Here is a 26095-nt window from a genome sequence, read left to right as displayed (position 1 = left end):
ATAATATTTCTCTAGGAAAGCACATTCTTGGGTGAAAGAAAACACCCCTTGTCATAGTTACTGACACACTGTAAGAAAGCTTTGGAGCCTGGCAGTTTGGATCCCGGCTCTCCCACTTGGTAGGTAGGGAAGCGTTCAAGCCACTCAGCCTTACCTGTAAAATGGGGATGATGCTCTTTCTTCAAAGGATTGTTGTGAGAATTTAATAATAACGAATACAAAGGACCTAGCAGATAGTAGACACATTTAAATATAACTAGTTTAATTATTTCCTAGAGCCACAAAAAAGGAAACATTATAACATCTATTTTCTGTATGGACCTCATGAGCTTCTTTTCAAAGGCAATTTAAAAATCTCCTTCAGGAGTACCATGTACATTTTTATTAATCATATTTATACTACTAACAATATTAAGCTGATAATGTAAAAATATTTAATGATACTAGACAAGTAACTCAAAAGAAAATAAGATGAAATAGGCTACTGTAGATAAGAATGTCAAATCCAGAATTACTTAATATATATAAAGAAATAAACATTCTAATACATGAAGGCATTTTATTATTATTTTACTATGTAACATATTAATGGATATACCCAATTGCATTTTCTCAAACGACAAATGAGATACAGGGTAACACTTCTCTTTAATTCCCAAAAATCTCAGTATCATCTGTCTTTTGGAGGATCCAGTTTTCTACGACGTCTATGATACCTTGAAAAGAAGAAAATATTTAAGATAAGATTATTTTAATAAAAGTTAACTGTTCCTGATAGAAACATCAAATTTCTATTAGCTTGCTGTTTACTGGCAATCAATAAAATCAGTAAAATCTAATATATATGTATCATATATACATAGATACATCTCAGCTAGATATTTAATAATAAGCCATATTTCCCTGCTGTGAAGATTGTTTTCTATTAGTTAAGCATTTGGAAAGTCTTTTTTCAGATTTTGACATAATTTCAATATGGTACCTAGATAACTGTTTCTTCATTTAGAACTAATGATCGTGTTTATAATAAACAGTACATTGTTAACATGCTGAATATGCTCTACTAAAGTTTTATTTAAAAGGGGATGTTCAGCTCTAAATGGAGGCCTCTTGAGCTGCAAAATCATGTTTTAACATACAATAAAATACTAGTAATATGTATATGGAAAAATGTGCAATGTCAAAAAATGGAAGAAATGCAAACTAAAACAGTGAGAACTAACCTTTTAATTATTTTTGCAATCACAAATTTTTTTCACATTTTTTATTGAATTAGTCATTTTACAATGTTGTGTCAAATTCCAGTAGAACACAATTTTTCAGTTACACATGAACATACATATACTCATTGTCACAAATATTTTAAAAATCATAATGTACAATCTAAGTACAGGTATGGTAAAATAATAACACAGCCACTAGTTACAGTACTGATCAGTAAAATACTTATAAAAAACAGTATTATTTATAAAAAAATTTTTTAATAGTCATAATTTTTGATCTAGTAATTTCTCTTCTGGATATTTAACCGAAAACAATAAGTAAATAGTTAAATTAGTAAGCATTTCAGTATTAAAATATACATATTTAATATTAAACATTAAGGAGGAAGGGGATGATACAGGATATAAATTTGTATATGCAGTATGATTAAAACCATGTAAAAGGGGAGCACACCCACTTATGGTTTGAACTTCCAGTTGGTTAAAGTTGCTCAAAAGAGAAAGCCCTCAGAATGTTTTGTCACCATCATCACACAAGCCAAGTAGAAAGAGGTTGTGGTGAGGTTTAATACTTATCAGTAGAGAAACAATGCTTGAAATGCTTGGAAAAAAATCTTCCTTAGATATATCACCTAAGACTTTTACACTAGGTTGCTAAAAATTAGTGTCTGGGAATGTTTTCTAGATAATATGACTAAGCAATTTACTAGAGAAGCAATTATCAAAAGTCTGTTAAAATTTGAATTTCGAATTACAGGATCAGATGACATGTTACATGGTTAATTTTCTATTGCAATAAAATATTTTTATAAAATTAAAAAAAACATGTAAAAATGAGGAAACTAACAAAACTTAGGTATAGATATAAGACAGAAATAAAATGTATTGTCAGCAATGATTAACTGATTTCACCATGGAGAATTTTTCTTCTCAACATTTCCTTATTTTATTTACTGATTTAGGAAAATTTCTACAGAGTACATGTGTTTTTGGTGATAAATTCTTCTAAAAAATTTCCATAAGGCCAGACTTTGGCAAGTTGGTCTGAGTTAACTTCTTTTAAACTTTTTTGCTGGTGGAGAAATTCAATATAAAGATTTCTATATCATAAATAAGACATGTATCTTATGCTCTTTAGTTGTGGTGATTAAGATACCTGAAGTAGTTTTTGCTTAAGATTTCATATAGGCAACTTTCCTATACCCTTTTTTTTTTCTGATACTGATTTTTTGAAAATCTGCAAAATACAGAAATTCAGTTAAAAAAATAAAGTACATCTATATATACTAACATAGAACACTAAGTTGTAGAATAATACATATAGCATAATATCACTTACATAAACATTTTTACATGTACTTATACTGGCATAGAGAAAATTACTTTTTTTTTTTTAAGGGTTCCAGGTACAGGCTGGAAAATCAAGGTTTTAGTAATGCAGTACTGAGACAGGAGGGAAGAGGGCAGGGTATAATCACTCAAGTAATGACAGCAATTTAACACCAAAATGGTAGAAGATTCACCTCCTAGTTGGCCTTGAGGATTAAGAGCTTCAACTTCTAAGTAGAACTTGAGCTTCATTATATGCTCACTGTAACAGTGTGATCAAATAACATACCCACAGGCACCATGACAGCCCCAGGGCTAACTACAAAAGGCCAAAGAATGGGCAGAGGCCCAGTTCCTGGTAATATCAGCCCCTTCCCCAGGGCAGCTGGATTGATCCCACCTACAGGCACGTGAAGCTACTGAGACCATAAAAAGTGACAACACCACGCCTAGTGGCCCTTTGTGCTCTCTCCCCTTTGGAGGCGGCCAGACTGTCTATGGAGTGTGTACCTACTTCTGCTTTCACCTGAGCACCCAATTCCCACACCTCTTTCCTTGCCTTTCTCTTGCCTTACACCCTATGCAGTATGTATCTCTCTAAATAAATCTACCTTTACTCAACGGTGGCTCGCACTTGAATTCTTTCCTGCACGAAGCCAAGGACCCACACTTGGCAGGCTCGTCCTAGGAACTCAACCGAGACCTGGGACTCGGCCCTGCTCACGTCCCACATCCGTTTTCCTGCATCAGTAGTATCTTTCAAAGGTGTTCTTGCAAAGCAGTTAGTCAGTCACCAGAACAGGGCTTTGAGAAGTCAAAAAATTCCTAAAATTATTTATAAAAATTCTGAACATGCGTTTTTCTGGGAGGTGGCTTCATAGGTTTTATTGGATTCTCAGTGAAATCTGTGGCCCTAAAAATCTAACAACTATCCTATAAAAACATGATTCAGCTTACATTGCTCGACATTTTCATTACTCAAGGCTGACTCAAAATGCCTGAGATCCTGATAGCCCTAAACCTAACAAAGTCAAATTCTAAAAGATAATCAATGTCAAGTAGCATTTACAGATTTCTTATCATGCATGAATGTCAATACATGCTACAATCACTAGCCAGAAGCAATCAAGCACTTGAACTTTAGGATGCCCTTATAACTTATCATCCAAACTTGGATCCTTTAAAGAATAAAAACCCACTCTATTAATAATTAACAGAGTTAAACTAAGACTGTTCCTGGCAAACCGAAATGTATTGGTATTGTTCTTAAATTACACAACGATTCAGTGATACCTGAAATATTTTCCACAGTTCTTAGTTCAGAATAGAATTCACCTCCTGGTTCACAAGGCAGCTACACGTTCAAATGTTTCCTACTGATGGTGGTAGCTAAGTTTTGATGTCTCCATGGAAAAATATTAATTTTTTAAATAAAGTGGTACATTTATAGGATGCTTTATATTTCAGAAATTTAGAATTACTTTTCAGATCCTTCTTACTTTCTATCCAGACTTCTTTCAATACTTCCATCCTTCTTTCTTTCAACATAACTTTACAGTTCATGGAGCTATGTTAGCTAATTATTTTCTTTTTTAGGAGATAGTATGAAAATCAAAATCATTCATTCATTCATTCATTCATTTATAAATGTGTGAAGCATCCACTATGTGCCAGGCACTATTTCTAGGTGCTAAAGATTCTATAGTACACAAAACATGACAAAATCCCAACCCTCATGAAGCTTACATTCCAGTGCATTATATAGAAAAACAAGATCAACAAGTTGGCCAGGGAAGGCTTCAGTGAGTAAAAACTTAAGGGACATAACAGAGCTGTTTTTGCTGATATCAGCAGCAAGAGCATTCCATGCAGAGTAAATAGCAAGTATAACGGCTCTGAGATGGAAGGAAGGGCATGTTCAAGGAACAGGAAAGAGGCCATGTGGTTGGAATAGAGTGAACAAGGAAGGGAACAGTAGTAGGAAATGAGAGTAGAAAGGTAATGGGGGGGTCAGATCACATAGGTTCTTGTAGATGACAGTTAAGGCCTATACCTTTTCTGAATGGGATGGAAAGCTGGAGCACTTTCAACAGAAAAATTTTAAGAACTAACAGAATTTTTAACATGCTTTTTACTCTGGCTGTGTGCTAACAGGCTACAGGGAAGCAAAGGCAGAAGTAGGGAGACCCGTTAGGAAGCTATTTCAATAAACCAGGCAAAAGATGGTGTTGTGGACCAGGAAGATAGGAGAGGGAATGGTGATAAATGGTCAAATCTGGATACACTGTGGACATAGAACCAACTGGATTTGCTGGCAGACCTGATACTGGATGAAAGACAAAGAGAAGAGTCAAAAATGGCACCAAGGTTTCTGGCCCAAGCAGCAAGTTTCTGGTATTAACTGAGACAGGGAAGGCTGTAGAAGAAGCTGGTTTGTCGGGGAGCATCAGAAGCTCAGTTAGAGACATATTAAGTTAGGGATATCCATCAGACATGTCGAATATGCAGCTGGATATACAGCTATAAAGATCAAGGGAGAGGAAGAGATAGATTTGGGAGCCATCAGAATATAGATGGTATTTAAAGCCTACATCTACATTTAAAGAATGTAGATGGTATTGAGACTGTCTTAGGGAATGGGACAGGAAAAGAGGAGAGAACCACGGACTTATCCTTGGGGCAAGCCAAAATTTAGAGATAAGAGAGACAAAAAGGAATTGATAACAGAAACCAAGATAGTATGGAAATCCTGATACATAAAAAGAGTTTCAACAAACTTATTAAGGTTGAGTTAATGAGACAAGTAACAGAAAACTCAAACACAACTATAAGGAATTCTGTAACCTTGCTAAAATGATGTGTTCTGAAAAGAATTAGAATTGAAGGAATGCTCCATTGACTTTTTAATTTTTTTTCATGCCTACGGCAGAAGACTGAAGAAAGAAGAGCTCATACACAGATGCTGACCACTGAGGGCACTGACACACCCTGTTTCCTGAGTAATGGCAACACTAAAGGCCAACAGGAGATACCTCAGGGGCTGCGGAGGAGTGCAAAGCAACTCAGAATCAATCATATCCTCAATAACTATTTACAGAGGATCCATCTAATGGAAACTGCCATAGGGAATACAAAAAAAAAATTCATTTACATAAGGAGTACCTTTCAAAGAATGTGCTCAAAGCCCCATTACTTCAGGTAAGTATAATACAGCAGCTAAGCTAGTTTGTTTTCATCACCTGTAATACCATCAACAGAAAGTAGAAAGTGCCTTATGGTTACATATGCTATTTTTTGAAATCAACTTCTGCACAAATGAATATAAAAATAGTCATTCAGGCAAAGGTAGAGGGTAGGGAACTAAAAGTTCAATTTAATCCCAAACTCAAGTCCTGAGTTTCCCTCATCCATTTCCCACACTAAAAATTCGAATAGTTCTAGTGTCCAGTCTCAGTATAAAGTCCAAATCTAAGACTCTTTGAATTGCCATCCTAAAGTGAATAGGGTCACCAGGATTAGGAAACAGCAGTATCCAATTCATAAATTTAGTGGTAACAATTTTAACCTTGGACCCCAGACTTATAATCTCATCACTAGTGTTTATTGCCCATTGGACTATTTTAGCATCAATTCTGTATAGTCATACTACCTATACTCCCAGTCCACCCACTTTAGGGGAGGCCAATAATTAAATGCAGGTAGGTTCAGGACTGAATGAGGTGGGGCAATATCCTGGGATCATAAAGCCTTTGCTGACCTTGATTCAGAATCTGATTAAGGAACATCTTAATCTACCTGTGACCCACCTAGATAAAATGGAAATTATATGAACTGACATAACTTGATAGCTGAACTATGAGAATAAAAGTTCCAAGAATCACTGGGTAATTTACCAGTGGACAATCCCAAAGACTACCATAAAGTATGGTTTCATAGAAAAATTGAACACCTTCAAAAAGCTGTGAAGAGAAACAGACTGAGGCATAGAAAATAAACTTACGGTTACCAGGGGAGAAAGGGGGCAGGAAGAAGTAAATTGGGAGTTTGAGATTTACAGACCCTAACTACTATGTCTAAAATAAACAACAAATTTATACTGTATAGCACAGGGAACTATATTCAATGTCTTGTAGTAACCTGTAATGGAAAAGAATATGAACAGGAATACATATATATATGTATATATGTATGACTGAAACATTGTGCTGTACACCAGAAACTGACACCACATTGTAAACAGACTGTACTTAAAGAAACTGTGAAGATAATTAGGTAAGATCATATTGCATCAGATAGTAATTCAGCACCCATATATTGTATGAAGAATACTGTATTAGAGGTCTTCTGGAAAACTGCAAAACAGAAGCTGCATTCCTGACAGAGAATAATCCACAGCAGAAAATTTAAAAATGGACCTACAAATATAACATTAATAGATATCTAATAAACTATAGTTATATGTAGTTGTGCTAACAGGGGGAGTAGCTATTCAAAGTGACTATAATCAAACTAAATTTCACAAAGAAAGTGAGTTGGGAGCAAATGGCAAAGAAAGAGTGAAAGCAATGAAAATCAAAGGAAAAAGCATTTAAAGTGGCTTGATATGAAAATGAAAAGTTAGACTGGATAAAAAAGCAAAATCCAACCATATTCTACTCATAAAAACACTGCCTTAAATATAAAGACACAGATAGGTTAAAAGTAAAAAAACAGAAACAAATATATCATGCAAATGTTAATCAAAAGAAGGCTGGATAAGCTATATTAATACTAGATAAATTAGATTTCAGAATAAGAAATATCCATGGTAATAGAAAAGAACACTTCATAAAGATAAGGTGTCAATTCACCAAGAGGATATAATAATAAGTGTATACACACCTCATATCAGAGCTTCAAAATATATTAAGACAAAACAGAATTGGGAGGAGAAATAGAAAAATACATAATTAAAGTTGTAGATTTCAACATTCCTCTCATAGTAATTGGTTAAATAAATAGAAAAATATTAAGGATATAGAAAACTTGAACAACACTACCAGCCAAGCGGACCTAATTAATAGTTTTAGAACACTACCCTCAACCATGGCACAATATACATTTTCTTTTCAAATATACAAACATTCACCAAGACAGGCCATAATGTGGGCCATAAAACAAATCTCAATTAAAGACTGAAATCATACAAAGTATGTTTTGTGATCACAACAGAATTAAATGAGGAACCAGTAACAGAAAGATACTGGAAAATTTCAAAATATTTGGACATTAACTCATCACTAAATAGCTCATGGGTCTAAGAAGAAATCACAGGGAAACCAGAGAATTTTCTGAACTGAATGAAAATTAAAAAAAAACATATCAACACTTGTGAGATGCAGCTAAAGCAGTGCTGAAAGGGCAGTTTATAGCATAAAATGCTTAAATTTAAAAAGACAGACTTCTAAACAATAAGCCTTAAGAAACTAGAAAAAAGAACAAATTAAACCCAGAGTAAGCAGACAGAAGGAAATAACACAGAGCAAAAATCAGTAAAAAACAAAAACAAAAACAAAAACAATAGAATCAATTAAATCAAATGCTGGTTCTCAAAAAGATCAACAAAATAATATAATCAGGAATGAGAAAGGTGCTATAACTATAGATTATTAAAATACTAAACGGATAATAAGGGAATATTGTGAACAAATAAATTTAAACAATTTAGATAAAATGGGCAAATATGTTGAAAGATACAAACTACCAATGTTCCCTCAAGAAGAAACAGATAAACCAAAAAGCCCTATCTACTGACTACAATAATTGACAAAGGAGGCAAGAATATACAATGGAGAAGACAGTCTCTTTAAAAGTAGTGCTGGGAAAACTGGACAGCCACACGTACAAGAATGAAATTAGAACATTCTCTAACACCATATACAAAAATAAACTCAAAATGGATTAAAGATCTAAATTAAGACCGGATACTATAAAACTCCCAGAGGAAAACACAGGCAGAACACTCTTTGACAAAAATCGCAGCAGTATTTTTTTTGAACCAGCTCATAGAGTAAAGGAAATAAAAGCAAAAATAAAAAATGGGACCTACTTAAACTTAAAGCTTTTGCACAGCTAAGAATTCCATCAACAAAACGAAAAGACAACCTACAGAATAGGAGAAAATATTTGCAAATGATGCAACCGATAAGGGACTAATTTCCAAAATATACAAACAGCTCATACACCTTAATGTCTACAAAACAAGTAACCCGATCAAAAAACGGTCAGAAGACCTAAATAGACAGTTCTCCAAAGAAGACATCCAGATGGCCAACAAGCACATGAAAAGATGCTCAACATCGCTAATTATTAGAGAAATGCAAATCAAAAGTACAATGAGGTATCACCTCACACCAGTCAGAATGTCCATCATTAAAAAGTCTACAAATGATAAATGCTGGAGAGGGTGTGGAGAAAAAGGAACCCTCCTACACTGTTGGTGGGAATATAAATTGGTGCAGCCACTATGGAGGACAGTATAGAGGTTCCTTAAAAAAGTAAAAACAGACAACATATGATCCAGCAATCCCACTCCTGGGCATATATCCGGAGAAGACTATAACTCAAAAAGTCGCATGCACTCCAATGTTCACAGCAGCACTATTTACAACAGCCAAGACATGGAAACAACCTAAATGTCAACCGACAGGTGAATGGATAAAGAAGATGTGTCATGTACATACAATGGAAAACTACTCAGCCATAAAAAATAATAAAATAATGCCATTTGCAGCAACCATGGATGGACCTGGAGATCATCATACTAAGTGAAGTAAGCCAGAAACAGAAAGAAAAATAACATATGATATCTCTTATATGTAGAACCTAAAAAAAGGACACAAATGAACTTACAAACAAAACATAAACAGACTCACAAACGTAGAGAACAAACTTATAGTTACCATGGGTATACTATTTGATGTTTAAGAAGTGCTCTCTGACATCTAGAAACCAACAGTTGAAAATGGCTTATATTAATTCAAAATATATAGATACCAAATAAATACTTGTTGAATAATTAGTCATCACAAATTATTAGCTTATTAAAAATTCTGAAAGATGATGCATTACAAGGACAATGCATACAGGTAAAATTTTTCTTTATAGGTATAAGCAAGCATCTGGAGTTCTTCTGCTGAACTCCTTATTGGGAGAGATATTGGGTTAATCAATTGCATCTAAATTAAAGTTTGCTTACAATTGAAAGTGCCTAGCAATCCTGATGTGACAAGACATACCAGGAGATTAAATTAATTAGCAGTCAAAGCTAATTATCAGTAGTAAGATTAACTAAGTAGATAAGATTAAACATACATGGGGTACTAGACAAAAATGTTTGAAGACAACATGCTTGGTTCTCTCTAATGGTCTTCTTGCCTTCAGTCTTGCCCGCTTCAAGTTACAAATCTATACAGGATTTTCATAACTTCAGCAATTTGGTATGAACAAAAGATGGCAAAAAACTGCAGCAATATGAAACATGCAGGAAAGAAACAGATACTGAAAGCCATTACAGAAAAATTTCAAGGTGCAGCTTGAACTAAAATATCTGGATAATAGGACAGGAATAAAAGATAAGTGTAAGGGATATTATGAATCATGGAGAGAAATCTTACTCTAATACAGTAATGACTTAGATATGGGGCTATGAAGTGGCTTATTAATTTGTTTTCACATACCCTTACTTACAAAGATAGGGAAAAACCCTGACAGCATGCATAAACAAAGTGGGTACGAAATTAGAAAGAAAACTCAAAGAAGATATAAATTAGATGCAGGAACTGAAAGACACTATGGTGGCCAAAACATGATGATAAAGAAGATGTGATAAATATATACAATGAAATATCACTCAGTCATAAAAAAGAATGAAATTCTGGCATTTGCAGCAACGTAGATGGACCTAGAGAGAATTATGCTTAGTGAAATATGCTCAGTGAAATTACTCTATGTTATCACTTATACGTAGATCTAAAAAATAAAACAAATATACGTAACAAAACAGAGACTCACAGACATTGAGAACAAACTAATGGTTACCAGCGGGAAGAAGAAAGGGGAGAGGGCTGAGATAGGGGTATGGGATTAAGGAATACAAACTACTATGTATAAGATAAATAGCAACAATGATATATTATACAGCACAGGGAAATATAGCCATTGTTTTCTAATAGCTTAAAATGGAGTATATAAGTTATAAAAATATTAAATCACTATGTTACATATCTGAAACTAATATACTATTGTAAATCCTGTGAATCAACTATACTTCAATAAATAGATAAAAATAAACATTATTTTACATTTTAAAAAGAAAGGAAAAGAAAGAAAAATACACTACAGTGGTCAAAAAAATCAGTTTTCCCTTGGGAAATTGATATAGAACTATCACTTTTATTACAGCAAGGGTATTAAGGGACGGGTTTTTTTAAGAAAGAAGAGCTGTGTTTTGTTATAATGAATTTAAAACTTTGGACAGATAACTGGTTAGAAATATTCTTAGGACATTGACATCGGGAATAAGCCTGAGGAAATAAAAAAAAATGTGTAATGGAGCAGGATGCATGTAATTTATATAATGAATGTAATTAGAGCTCTCAGAATGAATTTCAGCAAGACACGGAGTGTAAGGCAGAGCCCTGAGGAATCTCTATTGTAACTACAGGTAAGGGAGGCAGTATCTTCTAAAGAGAAGCTAAAAAAGTAAACCAAGCTCCAGGCCAATACATGTACCTGCTTTCAGAACTGATGTTTCACAGAGCCTTCAGACTCAACATAACCAACAATGGATTCATCACTCTTAAAACTGTTACCGCACTTGTATGAGTGGTACCACCATCCACTGGAACACCTCTGTCAGAAACTGAGAGATCTGTTATCTCCTCTCTCTCCCTACCCGCGCCAAGTCTGGTGAACTACTGCTGTTAAAGTTCTTAAACATAGTCCTCTCTTTTACTTACCCCCTTTCTATTCCCATTGCTGGTCCTTTCACGTAGATCTTCAACAAATTTTACCTGGACTATGATAACAATTTCATAACAGGTCCCCCCTGACTCCAATCTTGGCAATGAAAATAAAACTTAAACTACTCAGCACAACACAAAATCCCTCAAAAGATCCTTCTTACACTCCTTCCTCATATTCTGGGTCCCATCCAAGCTGAACTACTTGCAGTTTCCCCAGCATGCTCTATGACACACTGTCCTCTGCATGTGAACCCTCTTCCCCATTCCCCATGGCTAACTCCTAACTATCCTTCAAACCTCAATAACTTGATTTTGTTTATTTACTCTATCTTCCCTCCTTAACTAGAAACCACTTACAAATAATGGCTGTGTTTTTGATCACCCAGCATTAGAGCAGCTCAATGACCGCATATTCATTCATTCCATAAGCATGTCCTATTATATAGGTGGCAGCCCAGTGCTAGCTACTGAATAAAAACAAAGTTTGCTCAAACAAACAGAAAGGAATAAAAACAGCCACCCCTGTTTTGGTAGGGAATAAGATGTATATGAAAGAAAGAAGAATCAAAAGAAGGAAACTATTTAAAGTCAGAGTCAGATAAGAGGTAAGAATCAATGTGAGTGCTTGGATACCGAGGGGCAACTGTACTTTTTAAAGGAACTAAGAATAATGTAAACTGCCCAATCATTTGCTGTACCCCAATTTTTCTTTTGCAATAACTCAAAATCTGTTAAATAAGTGGATAGAGGGCCGAGGACAAAATCAACTATTTATTGGGAAGATGAATAAAAAAATACACAAAATGACTATATCAAAGAATGGAAAAATTTTTAAGAACTCTTCAAAAATTCACTGAAAGCTTCTGCACTAAAACAAAGAGAAAAAGAAGTACTATTTTGTTTTAGCTACAGCTTATGTAGATTTAAAAATGCAATTTAGTAGGTGATCATACTGGGTGTTAATTCCTCCATGCAGAGAACAACCTCAGAAGTTTGTTAATAGAAGTAAAGTTATGTATTCCCTTAGTGTGTCTCGTGGGAGTTGAAGTAAAGAAAATTGAACTTACTGTCCATGAGGATACCAGCGGTGCTTAGTAGTAAAGAACATTTTGCTAAGTTGTTCTATCATGGGTCCTTGCTCAAAGTGTTCACCTTTTTCTTCTAATCTAGTTTTTAGCACTTGATCATGTGTTTCTTCATTATTATGCACAGGATCTGGCCGAGGGATAGGCTACAAAATGATCAGCAATGAAAAACATCAAAACTTAGAAATGTAAACCAGCATTTGATTGACTTTACAATAAAATAATTACCACTCAGTAATTCATCACAGTATCTCAGGTGCGTAATTAAGTTATCAGAACAGAATTTCACTTAGTTGCATTATTTCCTAAAGAATCAGAAATATTTTTCTTCCCATATCAAGTTTAGAGTTTCCTTTCCAATAGTAAAGTTCTTATTTAAAAGTTATTTTTCCCCAATAATCAAATATTTATTACTTTAGTTTATGTTTCTCAAAACCATTAATTATGCTCATTATTATTTTTTAACTTAAAAGTTTAGTCTCTATCTTGCATATCACTAAAGTGAGATATAATGAAAAACCTTTCATTGAAAATGACATTTCTTATACTCAAAGGAAGCAGGAAAATTTTTGGTGTTTTCAATTTAAGTGACCAAAATGTCATCAAATGATGCTTTATGGTAATTCGAGTAGTTTTTACCCCCAAAGACATTAATTACTAAAAATCTCATCTCCTCCCAACATATATGAGTGATATAGCATACGCCAATCAGAAACAATGGCTAACTAAAGCCCTTAAAAAATCAGTGCCTTGGAAAATCAAGTTACCTATATTTTAAATATTAAGTGATAACATAAGTAACAGAAGATTGTAACATAGCCTTGCTTTACAAATATCATATACACGTATTACAATACAATGAAAATATGAATTTACAATCAGAAAGGAAACAGTTCAAACATAGATGTCTTCTTTACACTTCACATACTCTTAATGACAACTACTACATTCTACCACTGTATTAAATGTTACAGCATATATTTATTTATTTAGCTTATGTATATGAAAAAAGAAGACTTCCTTAAAAGGCAACATATAAGTGAATGATGGTAGCACAACTAAGTATTACAGAAATGCAAAGTAACAAACATGTTATTGAGAAGTAGAACAGGAGCCAAGTCAGAGCTTTGTTACAGAGCGCAGAATGAATTCTAGAAGGAATAACAAATATTTTAAGTAGGTAAGGATACACAATAAAAGAGGTAATCTTAAAAAATGGATCTTTAGAGACCAGATTACAAAAGGCCTTCAAAGTCAGATTCAGAGGTAACAGTTTGACATAAGCAGAAATAAGAAACCACTTCCTTAGTGTGGGAGAGAATAAGGAAAAAGTATAATGAAGAGGTTAAGAACTTGGGCTTTGGTCGCTAACTCTGCTACTTACTAGCTCTGTGACCCTGGACAAGTTATTTAAGCTCTTACTTTCCTTTTCTGTAAAATCTGAGAAATAATACCTAATAAAGGTTTAATGAAGATTAACTGAAATAATAATATACAGCATGCTTAGTTGTCCCTTGTATACTAGAGTTCAATAATGGTAGGTAGCTATTAACATTTTTTTAAGGCCTCAAGCAGGAAAAAAGTGATAAAAACTTATTTAAAGAAAAAGTGCTCCTTAGATATTTAATTTTATAAGATCATCTCTTATATGTAAAGTGAAATATTAATATTTAAGTGTCTTTTTGCAAGCTACTATCAGACCCTGAGGGAAACGAGCAAACACAAGATTCTGTCTTTCAGGTTATCATACCTGTTGCTAAAGATCAAATGTTTTAATTATTATTAAAAAGTTAAGTTATTTTCAAGTGTTAACAAATGTCTATTGTCTCTCTTCCAATTCCCAAGCAGGCTCAATTCTAATACATCAAAAATTCTTTCTGCTTTGTATGATTAAAACCATTTTCTTTTCTAGGCACATAGATAGAAGACACTAGAATTAATGGATTCTTCGAAGTCTAAACCAAAAGCCTCTGCAGACTCAGAGTTGATTTTTAGGTAGTATTTGATCTCCTTGATCAAATTTCAAAGAAAACGTACATGAATATTTCAGTAAAAAGGAAAAGCTAAAATAAAACTGAACGTCAACTTTAAAAATCATTCAGAACTGTCAACCTGAATTTCTCGTTTTTAAGAATATTCAAATTCTGACTTTTGAAATTTTCCACTAAACCAACCACTAAAAAGAACTGCCTAGAACTTACATCTTAATTTTTCCAAGTCATTATACATTTTTTGGGGGCCCCTGGTTTAACATCTTTATTTCCCTAAACTAGAAATCCTAAATTCTAGGGAAACATTTTTAGTATTTTAGTTTTAATAAAACATGTATCTGCCAGAAGCAGAAAGAAGGATCTTTTTACCTGGATCCATGGAAAATAATCAACAGGCTCTAGACTCAAATGTGAATTACCAGAAAACCAAAGATGCAAATCATCTTAACTTTCCTAAAGCCAGTGTCACTAGGTATTTCTACATGTGACCAGGATCTTTGTATGCAATATGCTTTCCAGGGCCTAGAAAATCAAAGGGTCCACTAGAGTTGCAGCTGTTTCCTTGAGAAAAGAAAAAAATCAAATCTAAATTTTAAGTCATGTTTGAATATAATCATTTAATGCTAAGGAACTATCTTCACGAAATTTATAAATCTGGATTCAAAAAGAACATATTCTAACAGTAACATGTTTTCAGGAATGTTTCTTATAAAGCCCAATCTACAATTTATTACTTGAGAAACAAAAAAATTCCATGCTTCTCCATGTAAACATGTCTTAGCATTAAGCATGAAGAGACAGCACTAAATTTATTCATTTAATCAATATTTATTATGTATTTACCAAGTATGGGTGTTATTCCAGGCACTGAAGATGCAGCGGGGAACAAAACACACGAGTCCCTTTCTCCATTACATTTTAATGGAGGAAGACAGACAGAAAAGCAAGAAAATATCCAGTGTGCCAGAAATGATAAATGCTACTGAAAAAAGTAAAGCAAAGAAGGGCAATAGGGAGTCCAGGGGCAAGGGTTCTACTTTGAATGCAGTTGCCAAGGAAGGCCTCTCTAGGTAACAAATAAGATCTAAAGGAAAGGGAATAAATTATGAGGATTTTTGGGTGGGAAAGCATTCCAGGCAGAGGAAGCAGTAACTGCTAAGGCCCTGAAGCAGGAGCTTCCTAACATACCTACTTAACAGGAGACCAGTGTGGCAGCAGTGGAGTGATTACGTGTAAACTGACAGGAGTGATCTTCTAGATTAGAGAGAGGAATACTGAGGCTTGGGAGAGGAGACCACTACTCCTCAAAGGGAGTGCAACAAAAAAGAGGAGGCAGAGAGATGGGCAGGTATGTAAGAGAGTGATTTTAATGATGACCATGGGATCTATGCTAGATAAGGAGAATGTATGAGCTATACAGGGACTGAAAAAGTAATTCCATCAATTGATGCAGGTCTTAATAAGAGGATGAATAATTCTTGGAGGTGGAAAACAAGCAGGAGTTGGTCGTAAGCTAGCGGAATTCTAAAAAATCTATATTGGGAGGAAGGAGGAGAATTTATTTGTGACTGAAACATCTCTAGGGTATAAACATGGGAGTGGGGACTGAGATAGAAAAGATCAAGAAGTGAGAGGCTGGGGTGGTAGATCATTTACATGGACAAAGAATTAGAATAGAAACAGTGTTGGAGGGTGTAACAGTAGATCTAAAATCTTCAAGGAAGAGTGAAGACATTCGGGGAGGTGGGGGGGAGGGTAAGGAGAAGTGAACTGTGGGATGACAGGTGACAGACCAAAAAAAAGATAAGTAGATGGTATAGTTTAAAGATGCAAACTGCAAAGCTAGAAATTGTAGAAAATGTTACGGAGAAGAAAAGATGATCTGGATATGATAGTGAGGAGCCGCAGGGACACCTATTCCACCTCTAGGCTCAACAGTAAAAAGATTTAGTAGAGAAAACCACAACCACTTAAGAGTGCTGGGGAAGCAATGGCACCACAGTCAGGTTTCTGTTGGAGCCAGTAGGTGAAGGCAACACTCTGGAAGAGGTTAAGGTTATGAGAGATTCTAATGATGATAGTAAGTGGTAAAAGTAACCAGAAATATAACACAAGATAATGGAAGAATGCATCCTACAGTATGAGCTGGAGGGTTTACAGGCCAAAAGACAAGGACTTATGCCTATTTTCCACACACTGCCCAAAGAAATGAAACAAAAAAGGTATTGGATTATTGCCTATATATAGCTAGAATACAAAGCAGGCAGACAAAATGGTAAAAGCAGGAAAACATCATTAATTTATTTTGTCAAATCAACCAGTACTCTGGCCCTAATAATGGTTTTTAAAAATAGGTACCACTACATGCATCATGTGATGAATTATCTTCTCCTCAAAAAGCAAATCAAACATTACCAAATATAATAGAAGAAGGTTTAAAGAACTAGAAGAAAGCAATTCAAATATAAAATAATAAAAAGACTTGGGTCAAGTGAAATAAAATGTATTAAAAACAAAAACAAAACCTCATCTATTTAGTGTCTGGCTCTTGAAGAAACGCAGAAAAAATTAAACAAGGCTACTTAAAATTTATGCCCAAGTTGGCCCATTAGAAAAACTAATTAAAATAGAAGAAATTCACCAAACAATAAAACAATGACCAGAACCAATACGAAAGTTATGAAACAGCACTCTAAAATGTAAGTTTTTCATAGTTTATTAGATTGCAATATATAGTATGGGACAATTTTTAAACAATTTATACTAAGTGTGTTTGACCCCTAGTCAGAAATCTACAAAATTTTAGACCAGAAGACTGATGCCATAATTGTGTTTACATGGTTCACTTGATGTACTGAAAAAAGGCTTTAAAGAAAATGAAAAGAAGTAAGAGAAAAACCAAAACAGTAAAATAAAAAAGCCAAAAGAAGATCTAAACTAAATAAAGTCAAACAATTCTCTTCTCTTTGGATACTGTAAAGAAGTGCAAATATTTCTAACAGCAAATTAAAAATTGTAAGAGATTTTCTAATACATACTTTTGTGTGTTCATATGGAATGTCCACAGAAGGGTGATAGCATACTATTGTCTTGCCATCAGATGTCAAAGCAAGCTCTACTTTGCTTTAAAAAAAAAAAAAAAAAAGAATGGTTTACAAATATAGTTATACTGTATTCAAAGCAGAATGATTATTAGAGCTGAAATTTATTAATCATGAATCCCTGAAGAATAAATGCCATGCCACTAGACTGGTAAATCTGGTACCCGTTATCATAGAAGAAACTCAGACTATGCCACAAAATATGTTAGCTTAACTACTACAACAAACCCTTAATGCATTATTCACTATTTCATCCAAATTAGTCCTCAAATTTTTGTTTTTCTTCTATCCAAATGTTTGGAAGAGATCTTCATGTTCACTCATCTATTAACAGAACTTCTTTTCCTTATCTAAAAGATACATCCAAAAAGCTGAAAAGAGATTACTTGGTTGAATTATTTAAGTTGAAGATCAGCGAAATACATAATCTTCCAGGTAAAGGATCACCTGAATTTCCAGTCATAAAGATTGTAGCTGAGCACTTTTTCTAGATAAGCATTTCTCCAAGCACCTTTGGCAGAACAGTATGACTATAAGAGGTCTCCCTTAAAAAGGGTTCTGTGGTCAAATAAATTTGGGAATAAGTGAATAGTATCCCTTCCCACCATTAATAGCCCTCAGAAGAACAAAATTTGGGCAGTACTCCTCCAAGCATTTTCAGAAATGCTCTGGCTGGATCCCATTCTTTTAGGTACCAACTAACCAAGCCTGTTTTTCAAAGACCTTGACAAATACTGTTGTACTTAGATCAATACACATTCTAAGGAGCATGATTTTCAGCTTTTATTAAACTTATGTGTATAGATGTCTATAAATTTAAACTTTTAGGATTTCAACATCAACCTGTTTGAACCAGACTAGCAATTAAGCAATAAGGTATATTTTAGCAAAACAGGATAAGGTATGAGATGAAACACTATAACATGGCTACAATGAACATTTAATCTATCAAAGGGTTTCTAATGAAGGATGAGGTTTTACATAATGCAAAACACGAATGAGACTCAATCTTTGCAGGTTCAAAAAGTGTTGCTATTACCTAGTCTAATTCCATCACTATCTTAGTACTTACTGAATATACAACAAAAACTCAAATTAAAACTGGTAAGAAGAGGGAAGAAAATAAACTTTTATTAAAATTTACAATAAAAACAATGTAGCTTAAGAAAATATGTTATCATTTCTGCACATAAGACTCTGCTATAGAGATAAAGGACAACATCTCATTCATATGTTGTTCCTAGTTCTTAGCATAATGGCTAGAATTGAATAAGTACTAAATAGACTGTGACCGAATAAAATACTTATAATTTAGGATTACTCAATGTCAACAAAAGATAAGATAAACAAATGCTTAAGCTAACAGATATGATCCTAAGAGAAAAGTATAAAAACTAGTTAACTTTTCCAAAAAGCTAAAGAATGCTTCAGGAAGTAAATATAGCATTTCTAACAGCATGTCTGTCTTATAACAAATGAAGTATTCACTGAAACGTAATGATAATGATTTTTATTTAAAACATTTATAAGCCCAGACACTGGGTAAATAAGTTCACTGAAATAATTTTTAAAAACAAAATTAAAGAAAGAATCATCAGAAAAGAAAGCAGAAAATACCAAAACAAGAAAATTAAACCATTTCAGATTGAGCAAACAGACTTTTTTTTTTCAATTGAACTTCAATACATACCAATTATAGTCATCTGGAAGAGAATATGTAGATTTATGATAAACACAATACAAGGCTCCATCTGCAAAAACCCCAAATAGTAAGATGGATTTAGTTAATTTAAGCATATATTCTCACATAAATGTAAAGTTAATTTCACTCATTCAACCAATATTTACCATATTTACTACGAAACAGGGCTATAGTAGGGGCTAGGGATTCAACAAGATCCAGCCCCTGCTCTCAAAAAGGGTGCAAGTCCAGTGACAGACAGACAAGTAAACAAACAATTCCAATATAAAGATAAGCCTTGTTAGGAGGGGTAAGCATTGGGAGTGACAGGGGCACAGGGACTGATTACAAAACAGGATTGTGCAAGTTCAAGAATGCCTTTCCAGTGGAGATAACACTTAAGGTGTTCTGAAAGATGAAGGAATGAGCTGGAGTTGGCAGGGGATGAGTACAGTGTTCCTTGCAGAGGGAATAAAAAGTACCAAGGAACAGGGGAAAGAAAGAACATGAAGTATTTGAGTATTCTAAAAACTTCAGTGTGATTGGAGTGCATAACTCATTAAGGGAGAGTGTTAAGTGATGAAATACAAAATAAACTGTTTAAAATTAACTTTTCTTAATCAAAATGCTGACAATTCAAAGTATATTTTCCTTTTTTAGAATACCTGCAAATTCAAGAGCCATGATTACTTTTTTAAAAGGTTCCCCTCTGTTCAGAGAAATGGTATTCTTTTAAATATAAAGAAAACATGTATAGTTTTAAAAAAAATTCTGAATATATCTTGGTTAAAGCCAAGGATCAGCATCTCCCATCTGAGCCTCTTGCTCCTCAGTATGGAACGCCATCCCTACTCTGTTCAAATGCCACTTATCTTTCAAAAGTCAAATGCTACTCTTCTGTGAAATCCTTTTTCCCCTCTCTGCCCATCACAGAATTGTCTATGTTATATGTCTCATAACCAATACTTCGTACGACATTACTATACAATTTTTGTGGCCCTTTTTTTCCTGCATTAAGTTATTTATATGTATCAAAATGTCTAAAAAAAGATCTATTTTCCTTCTGTGTATACCTCTCCTTTCTCCAAGGATTGCATATACTTAGAAGTCTAAATATAAACCCTTACTCCAATGCATCAAAAAGTACCTTAACAAAATTCACTTTTATTAATAAAAGATTACTCAGCAAAATGTCAACCCTAAAATGTGATTGATGTGAAGATAACACAAAGAATTAGAAATATAACCTCATCTTCCAGAAGATTTATTAATTTTCAATTATCTGTGTTAATACAGAGGAGTATTAAGAAAAATCAGAGAGTAATATAAAAAGCATTTACACATATTTTATTTTCTTGTTTGACATTTTAAGGATCTTCTTAATTATGGATGGATTAATATTAAGTCTATATTCTCTGAATATAAACCAGCTAGGTGATGTACATGTTAGCTGAAAGAAACAGGGCTGGGTGGCAGAGACAGGACAGAAATTTAGTGGTCTTAACTGGGCAGGAGGGAAAACTCAAGACAACAGTATTTTAGTTCAACAAGAAACTCTAAAATTTCTACCCTCATGACATACATCACATTCTACTTCATATTCCAGGTATTATTTCCATAGATGTCTGTTTCAGCTACAAGTCTAAGTAAGTTCCTTAGTCACATCTTGTTCATTACTGTATCCCCTACAGAGGTTACCATTAAAAAAAAGATTGCCAAACTACCTCTAAAATGTTAATTTCTGTATAATACTTGAAAAACTCATCTGACATTTAACCAAGAGAAAAATTCTAGATATGGTTAAGTATACTTAATGCATAATCAGGCGTGATGCCAAAGTTAGAATCATCAATCCAAAGCAACTTAGTGTGCCAAAAAGAATTTTAATGAGTTAGCTCTCCATATCTTACAGGTTTTGTTTATATATATGTGTGTATATACACACACACACACACACGTTTAATTGCATTTTGATATGATCTACAAAAGCTGATAGTCCACTTCATTTCCAAATGTTCAATATTTGAAATTACTACAAGAAAGGCAGTACAGCAGAAAGTATACTGGGGAGACACAAGTTTTGATCATAGCTCTAATTTACCAGATATGCAACACTGGGTAAGTTTCTGATGGGCAGAGAACTCAAGTTCCTTCACCTTCAGAAAGAGAATAATACCATGTGATAGGTAAGCTACTGTAAAATGCAAAGTTGTAAAGATCAAATGACTTAATAAGCTTAAAAGCTGTGAAATTCCCATGTTGCCTGTATGCTTCAGAAGGTTTTAAATGTTCCTTCTGGAACATAGGGAGGCCGTTTTATTTGTGCTTACTGAACTTTCTAATTACAGTTTTGCTTTGCCTCTAATCTTAATGTCCTTCCTTCTCATATAAAATATCAATAATAATAGTAATAATACTTTACCTTCAATAGTAATAGTAGAAATTGTGTATAACAAGGGGCTTAAGGATGCAAGAAGTTAGGTAGTCACTGATTATTAGAATGACTGAGTAATAACAGAATAATTTTCTGGGGTAACCCAAATTAATTTTTCACTAATTATTTTCACAACTCCAATCCACTGAGATCCAATAAGCATTTATTTATCACTCATCATGTATGAGAGGCACCAAGGAAACTAAAATAAATTAGACAAATTTACAATTGAGTTGGTAAAGTATACATAGACAATTTTAACTTATCCAGGGGCAGTAATCTGGTTTTCAGATTAACCTGAGTTAGGACAAACTGCTGTTTCAGGACATGAACTAGGTAAAAACTAATTAGGTCTGACTTCTCATCAGCCTTGGGGCTGAGTTCCTATCAGGGCAAAGGGGAGGCTAAGCAAGAGAGATCTCTCTCCTAAATCTCAACAACGAAAATGCTCCTAGGTAATCAAGAGCTGACTCTCATTTTGTTCTGTTCTCACTATGATTTCAGTGTATACTAAAGTATACACTAATATATCAAGTCTCACCAATCTCCTCCTCTGTTTACTTAATTATACTACTTTTTACCCTAGTTTTCAACCAACTCTTTCCCCCTTAACTCAGTAAACAAATGTTCAATTACAAATGGTAGTAAATAGGAAACATGAAGGAAGAGACTGAGGTCAGGCAGTGGTATGTAAAAGTCAGTTGACTAGCTAGCTAAACATGAAGAAGCAAACCTATTGTAGCCTTCTAACCTGTCTGCTTTAGAAATGGGAGAATGCAGTTCACAGACAGGAAAAGAAATGTGAAATTTGATTGGGAAATAAGATTTTAATTGTCTGCTTATTTATATGGTCAATATTTTGACTATCAAACATGTATGATCAATGTTTTGAAGAAAATATTAGACTATATACATTTCTTAAGAAAGAAATTATATTTTTTAAAAAATGGCTAGGTACATAGAAAAAACACAAAGAGAATACACCCAAATATTAACAATGATTATCTTTCTAAGATGGAATTGTAAATTTGTCCTTTATTTGCTGATTTTTAGGAACTAAAAATTAAATTATGTGAAAACATAATAAATATAAGTTACTCAAACCAGAAAAAGTTCCTCTTTATCAATCCCTCACTTGCCCTCAGCTAAATTCCACTTACGGTCTACACAGATAACCTATTTGGTCCACATCTTTTACTCTGCATTTATATATATACATATACGCACACATATGGTAGGTCATCTTTCAAATGCACAAGATCATAACAGCTGTATCATACTCATAGTAAAGATGTACCATAATTTATCCATCTCCCTTTTGATAGACTTCTAGGCTTTCTCTGCCTTTTCCATTATTGCAAGCACTCCTGCTACACAGTATAACCAAATGGCTTAAGTTTTCTACAATTAACACATATTTCTATAACATCTGAAGGAGATTGATGGATTGACTGATATATGTATGCAAACGGAGGTACTGGGGATTGAACTCAGGACCTTGCGCGTACTCTATTACTGAAGTATACCCACCCCTGCTGAATAAGTTTAACTTTTTAAACATTAAACTCAGGGTGGGGGATGAGGAGGGATAAATTAGGAGTTTGGGATTAGCAGATACAAACCACTCTATACAAAACAGATAAACAACAGGGTCCTACTGTATAGCACAGAGAACTATATTCAGTAGCTTGTAATAACCTATAATGAAATAGAATATGAAAAATGTATACTTATAATCGAATCATTATGCTGTACACTAGAAACTAACACAACATTGTAAGTCAACTATACTCCAATTAAAAAAAAAACTCACTTACTTTGAATTGGAAATAGATGTTTAAAGACAGTTCTGTATGATATCGCCCGTTTTACTGCTGCTAATGCCATGGTGAATCAAGATGCTTATCAGGTGGTACGAAATAAGATGACTTGATAAGAAACTGCTCTTAAAATCTGCTTCTAGGTGCACCTTTTCTCATCCCTGCGTAAGAGATAAAGAAAAATCAGTGCTACCTATGGTAAATAAAGTGATACATTGTACACTACAAAATCGATCAGTACCTATAACTACAGTCGCCTAATGCAAAATTTTAAACAGCTTTCAACTTCCGCACAATACAGGGCAAAAAGCAACATCATCAAAACATAAAATCAGAAACCCCAGAACTATGCCCATTACTATTTTTCTTAAATGCAAACTTTTCAGCACCGCGTGTAGAGCTTTCCATTTGTGAGTGCTCAGCAAATGTGTAATTACTCTCAGAAACAGTCACTCACAAATGCTACACAGGGCATTTTCCTTCATAAAGCTAATGTGTCTGTGTCCAACCTTCAGGTATTGTCCACAAGATCTTATTATATCTCTTAAAGTGGTATTCTATTTCTGATTAAATGAAATATTAAACAAGAACGCCTATCCTCAGCTTATTAAATACTTATTTAGAGGAACAAATATAAACACCCTAAAGTCCTAAATAAAATTTCACCCTCTTGTATGAGTCTTAATTTTCCAAGGTGCTTTCACTACCATGTCATTTTACTCTCATATTAATCATGAGGTACCTTTATTTTGATTCATGAAGAAACTAAAGTACAAAATTGAAATAATTTGCTTCCAAGAACTTTGTAGTCAATTATTTACAAACTGGGAAAGTTTGGGCAAGTCACTAACTAAACGACCCTCAGTTCCTTCCATTCCACGGTAAAATGGGGGAAAACAACCACAACCTCCAGGGCTGTTGTTAATAAATGACATACATCACTTGTTTCTAACTGGCCTCGATGACTACTCCCCACTCCCCTCTCCAGCATTAGCGATAAAATCCTATTTCATGAGTCTTATTTGCTAAACTAGGCAGGCTGGTTCCTTGCCCTGACAGTACATGAGCACTGCCATCTCTGAGTTCCTACGGTGTGCTTTTTACAGTTTACAACCCGTTTTTCCTATACATTATGTGCTCTTTCACAATCCTCTGAAGTAAGCATCTTCATTTGAAACATTAAGAACCGAGGAGCAGTGAGGTCAAACGGTTTACCACCCTCTAAACCGCTGCTTAGTAAGTGGCATGGGGGAGACGCAAACCCACGTCTTCTGACCACAAAACGAGGAACAAAACATTTTGGGGGACATTAGGTGCCCTCTACCCGAGGCCCAGGGGTCAAATTATTTATCCCAGAGAGAGAAATTCAGAGCGTAAATCCCTTCGCCCGGAATTCAACCCTGAAGCAAAAGCTGAGGAGACCCTTGGAGGAACCGAGGTTTGAGTAACAGCCTACCAGGAAGAGCACCCAGGGTCAAAATCAAAAGACTTAGACCTAGAGAAGTCCCCGAGTGACTGGCCGAGACACGAGGGGAGCCACACAGGAAGCCGGCGGCCGCACGCCGGACCTTCTGCAGGACGGACCGAATCTGGTGATGCCAGAGGCTTTATCCTGCCGCGAACAACAGGCCGGAGAAAACGACACCTGCCGATGAACTTTCTGGGCCTGCCCAGCTTCTAGGGACTTCTAAACGGGAGGAGAGGGCGGCGGTTACCTTCACAGTAGCTCACCGCGAGCCCGCCATCATGCTTCATTCCGGGTCCTAGGAGACACCCCTCCACGCGCCTCCCCAGCCCGCGGGGCACTCTGGGAAATGCAGTCTCCGCCGGAAAGAGTCCTGGGTCCCCAGGACGGCAGGGATCCAGCCACGGTGCTCCCGCGTTTAGCTGCCTCCGGCTTGCCTGCGACTTTACCCGCCTTACCAAAAAAAAAAAAAAAAATTACTACCACCCACAAGTACCCTTAAAAAACAAAAGCACTATTTTTTTTTTATTTATACTAAATAATTAAAGGAACTTGAGATCCCTCTTTGGATGAGTTAAGTCTTCCTAGGGGAAGAGGCATTTCAGCGAAGCACTGAAGTGGGTGGGGTTGGAGTTGTTAAATGAAATGGGAAAGCTTGAAAACCCAGCCCCGTATTCTGAGAACTGTGCTGGTTATTTATTATAGGAGGAAGACATGTACAGAATTCTTGACCTTGTCTTATAGCTTAGAGGGAAGAAAAGGCCTCTAGGCCTTCTCACTTTCTGTTCTCATAGCCAGGAATGCTCTTCTCTCACCTCTTCTCATTACCATTGTCTTACTTCATACAGGTTTTGCTACAATATTACCTTAGAGAGGACCACATCATTAAAATAGCCTCACCCGCCCTTATCCCATTGCCTTGCTTCATTTTTTCATAACATTTACCATTATATGATATTAC

The 26095-nt window shown here is 34.8% G+C and overlaps 1 protein-coding gene across 3 annotated transcripts; it reads right to left on the bottom strand.

Annotated features, from left to right (window-relative positions):
• Positions 1-545: 545 nt before the first annotated feature.
• MRPL42 (mitochondrial ribosomal protein L42) lies at positions 546-25542 on the bottom strand. Of its 3 annotated transcripts, none has more exons than XM_010989945.3 (6): positions 25385-25542; positions 23667-23830; positions 19425-19485; positions 17672-17756; positions 12625-12788; positions 546-716 (listed from the first exon to the last, which is right to left on the bottom strand). In XM_010989945.3, exons 2-6 carry the CDS (start codon positions 23734-23736, stop codon positions 671-673), a joined length of 426 nt encoding a protein of 141 aa, XP_010988247.1. In that variant the 5' UTR covers positions 23737-23830; positions 25385-25542; the 3' UTR covers positions 546-670. The 3 variants fall into 3 exon arrangements, with proteins under 3 accessions (XP_010988247.1, XP_031318887.1, XP_031318886.1); XM_031463027.2 differs by lacking the exon at positions 25385-25542 and adding an exon at positions 25165-25346; XM_031463026.2 differs by lacking the exon at positions 25385-25542 and adding an exon at positions 25126-25145.
• Between the last annotated feature and the right edge of the window lie 553 nt (positions 25543-26095).

The sequence above is a fragment of the Camelus dromedarius genome, chromosome 11, assembly GCF_036321535.1.
Source record: "Camelus dromedarius isolate mCamDro1 chromosome 11, mCamDro1.pat, whole genome shotgun sequence".
Lineage (NCBI taxonomy): Eukaryota > Metazoa > Chordata > Mammalia > Artiodactyla > Camelidae > Camelus > Camelus dromedarius.
This window is presented reverse-complemented; position numbering and strand designations above follow the sequence as displayed.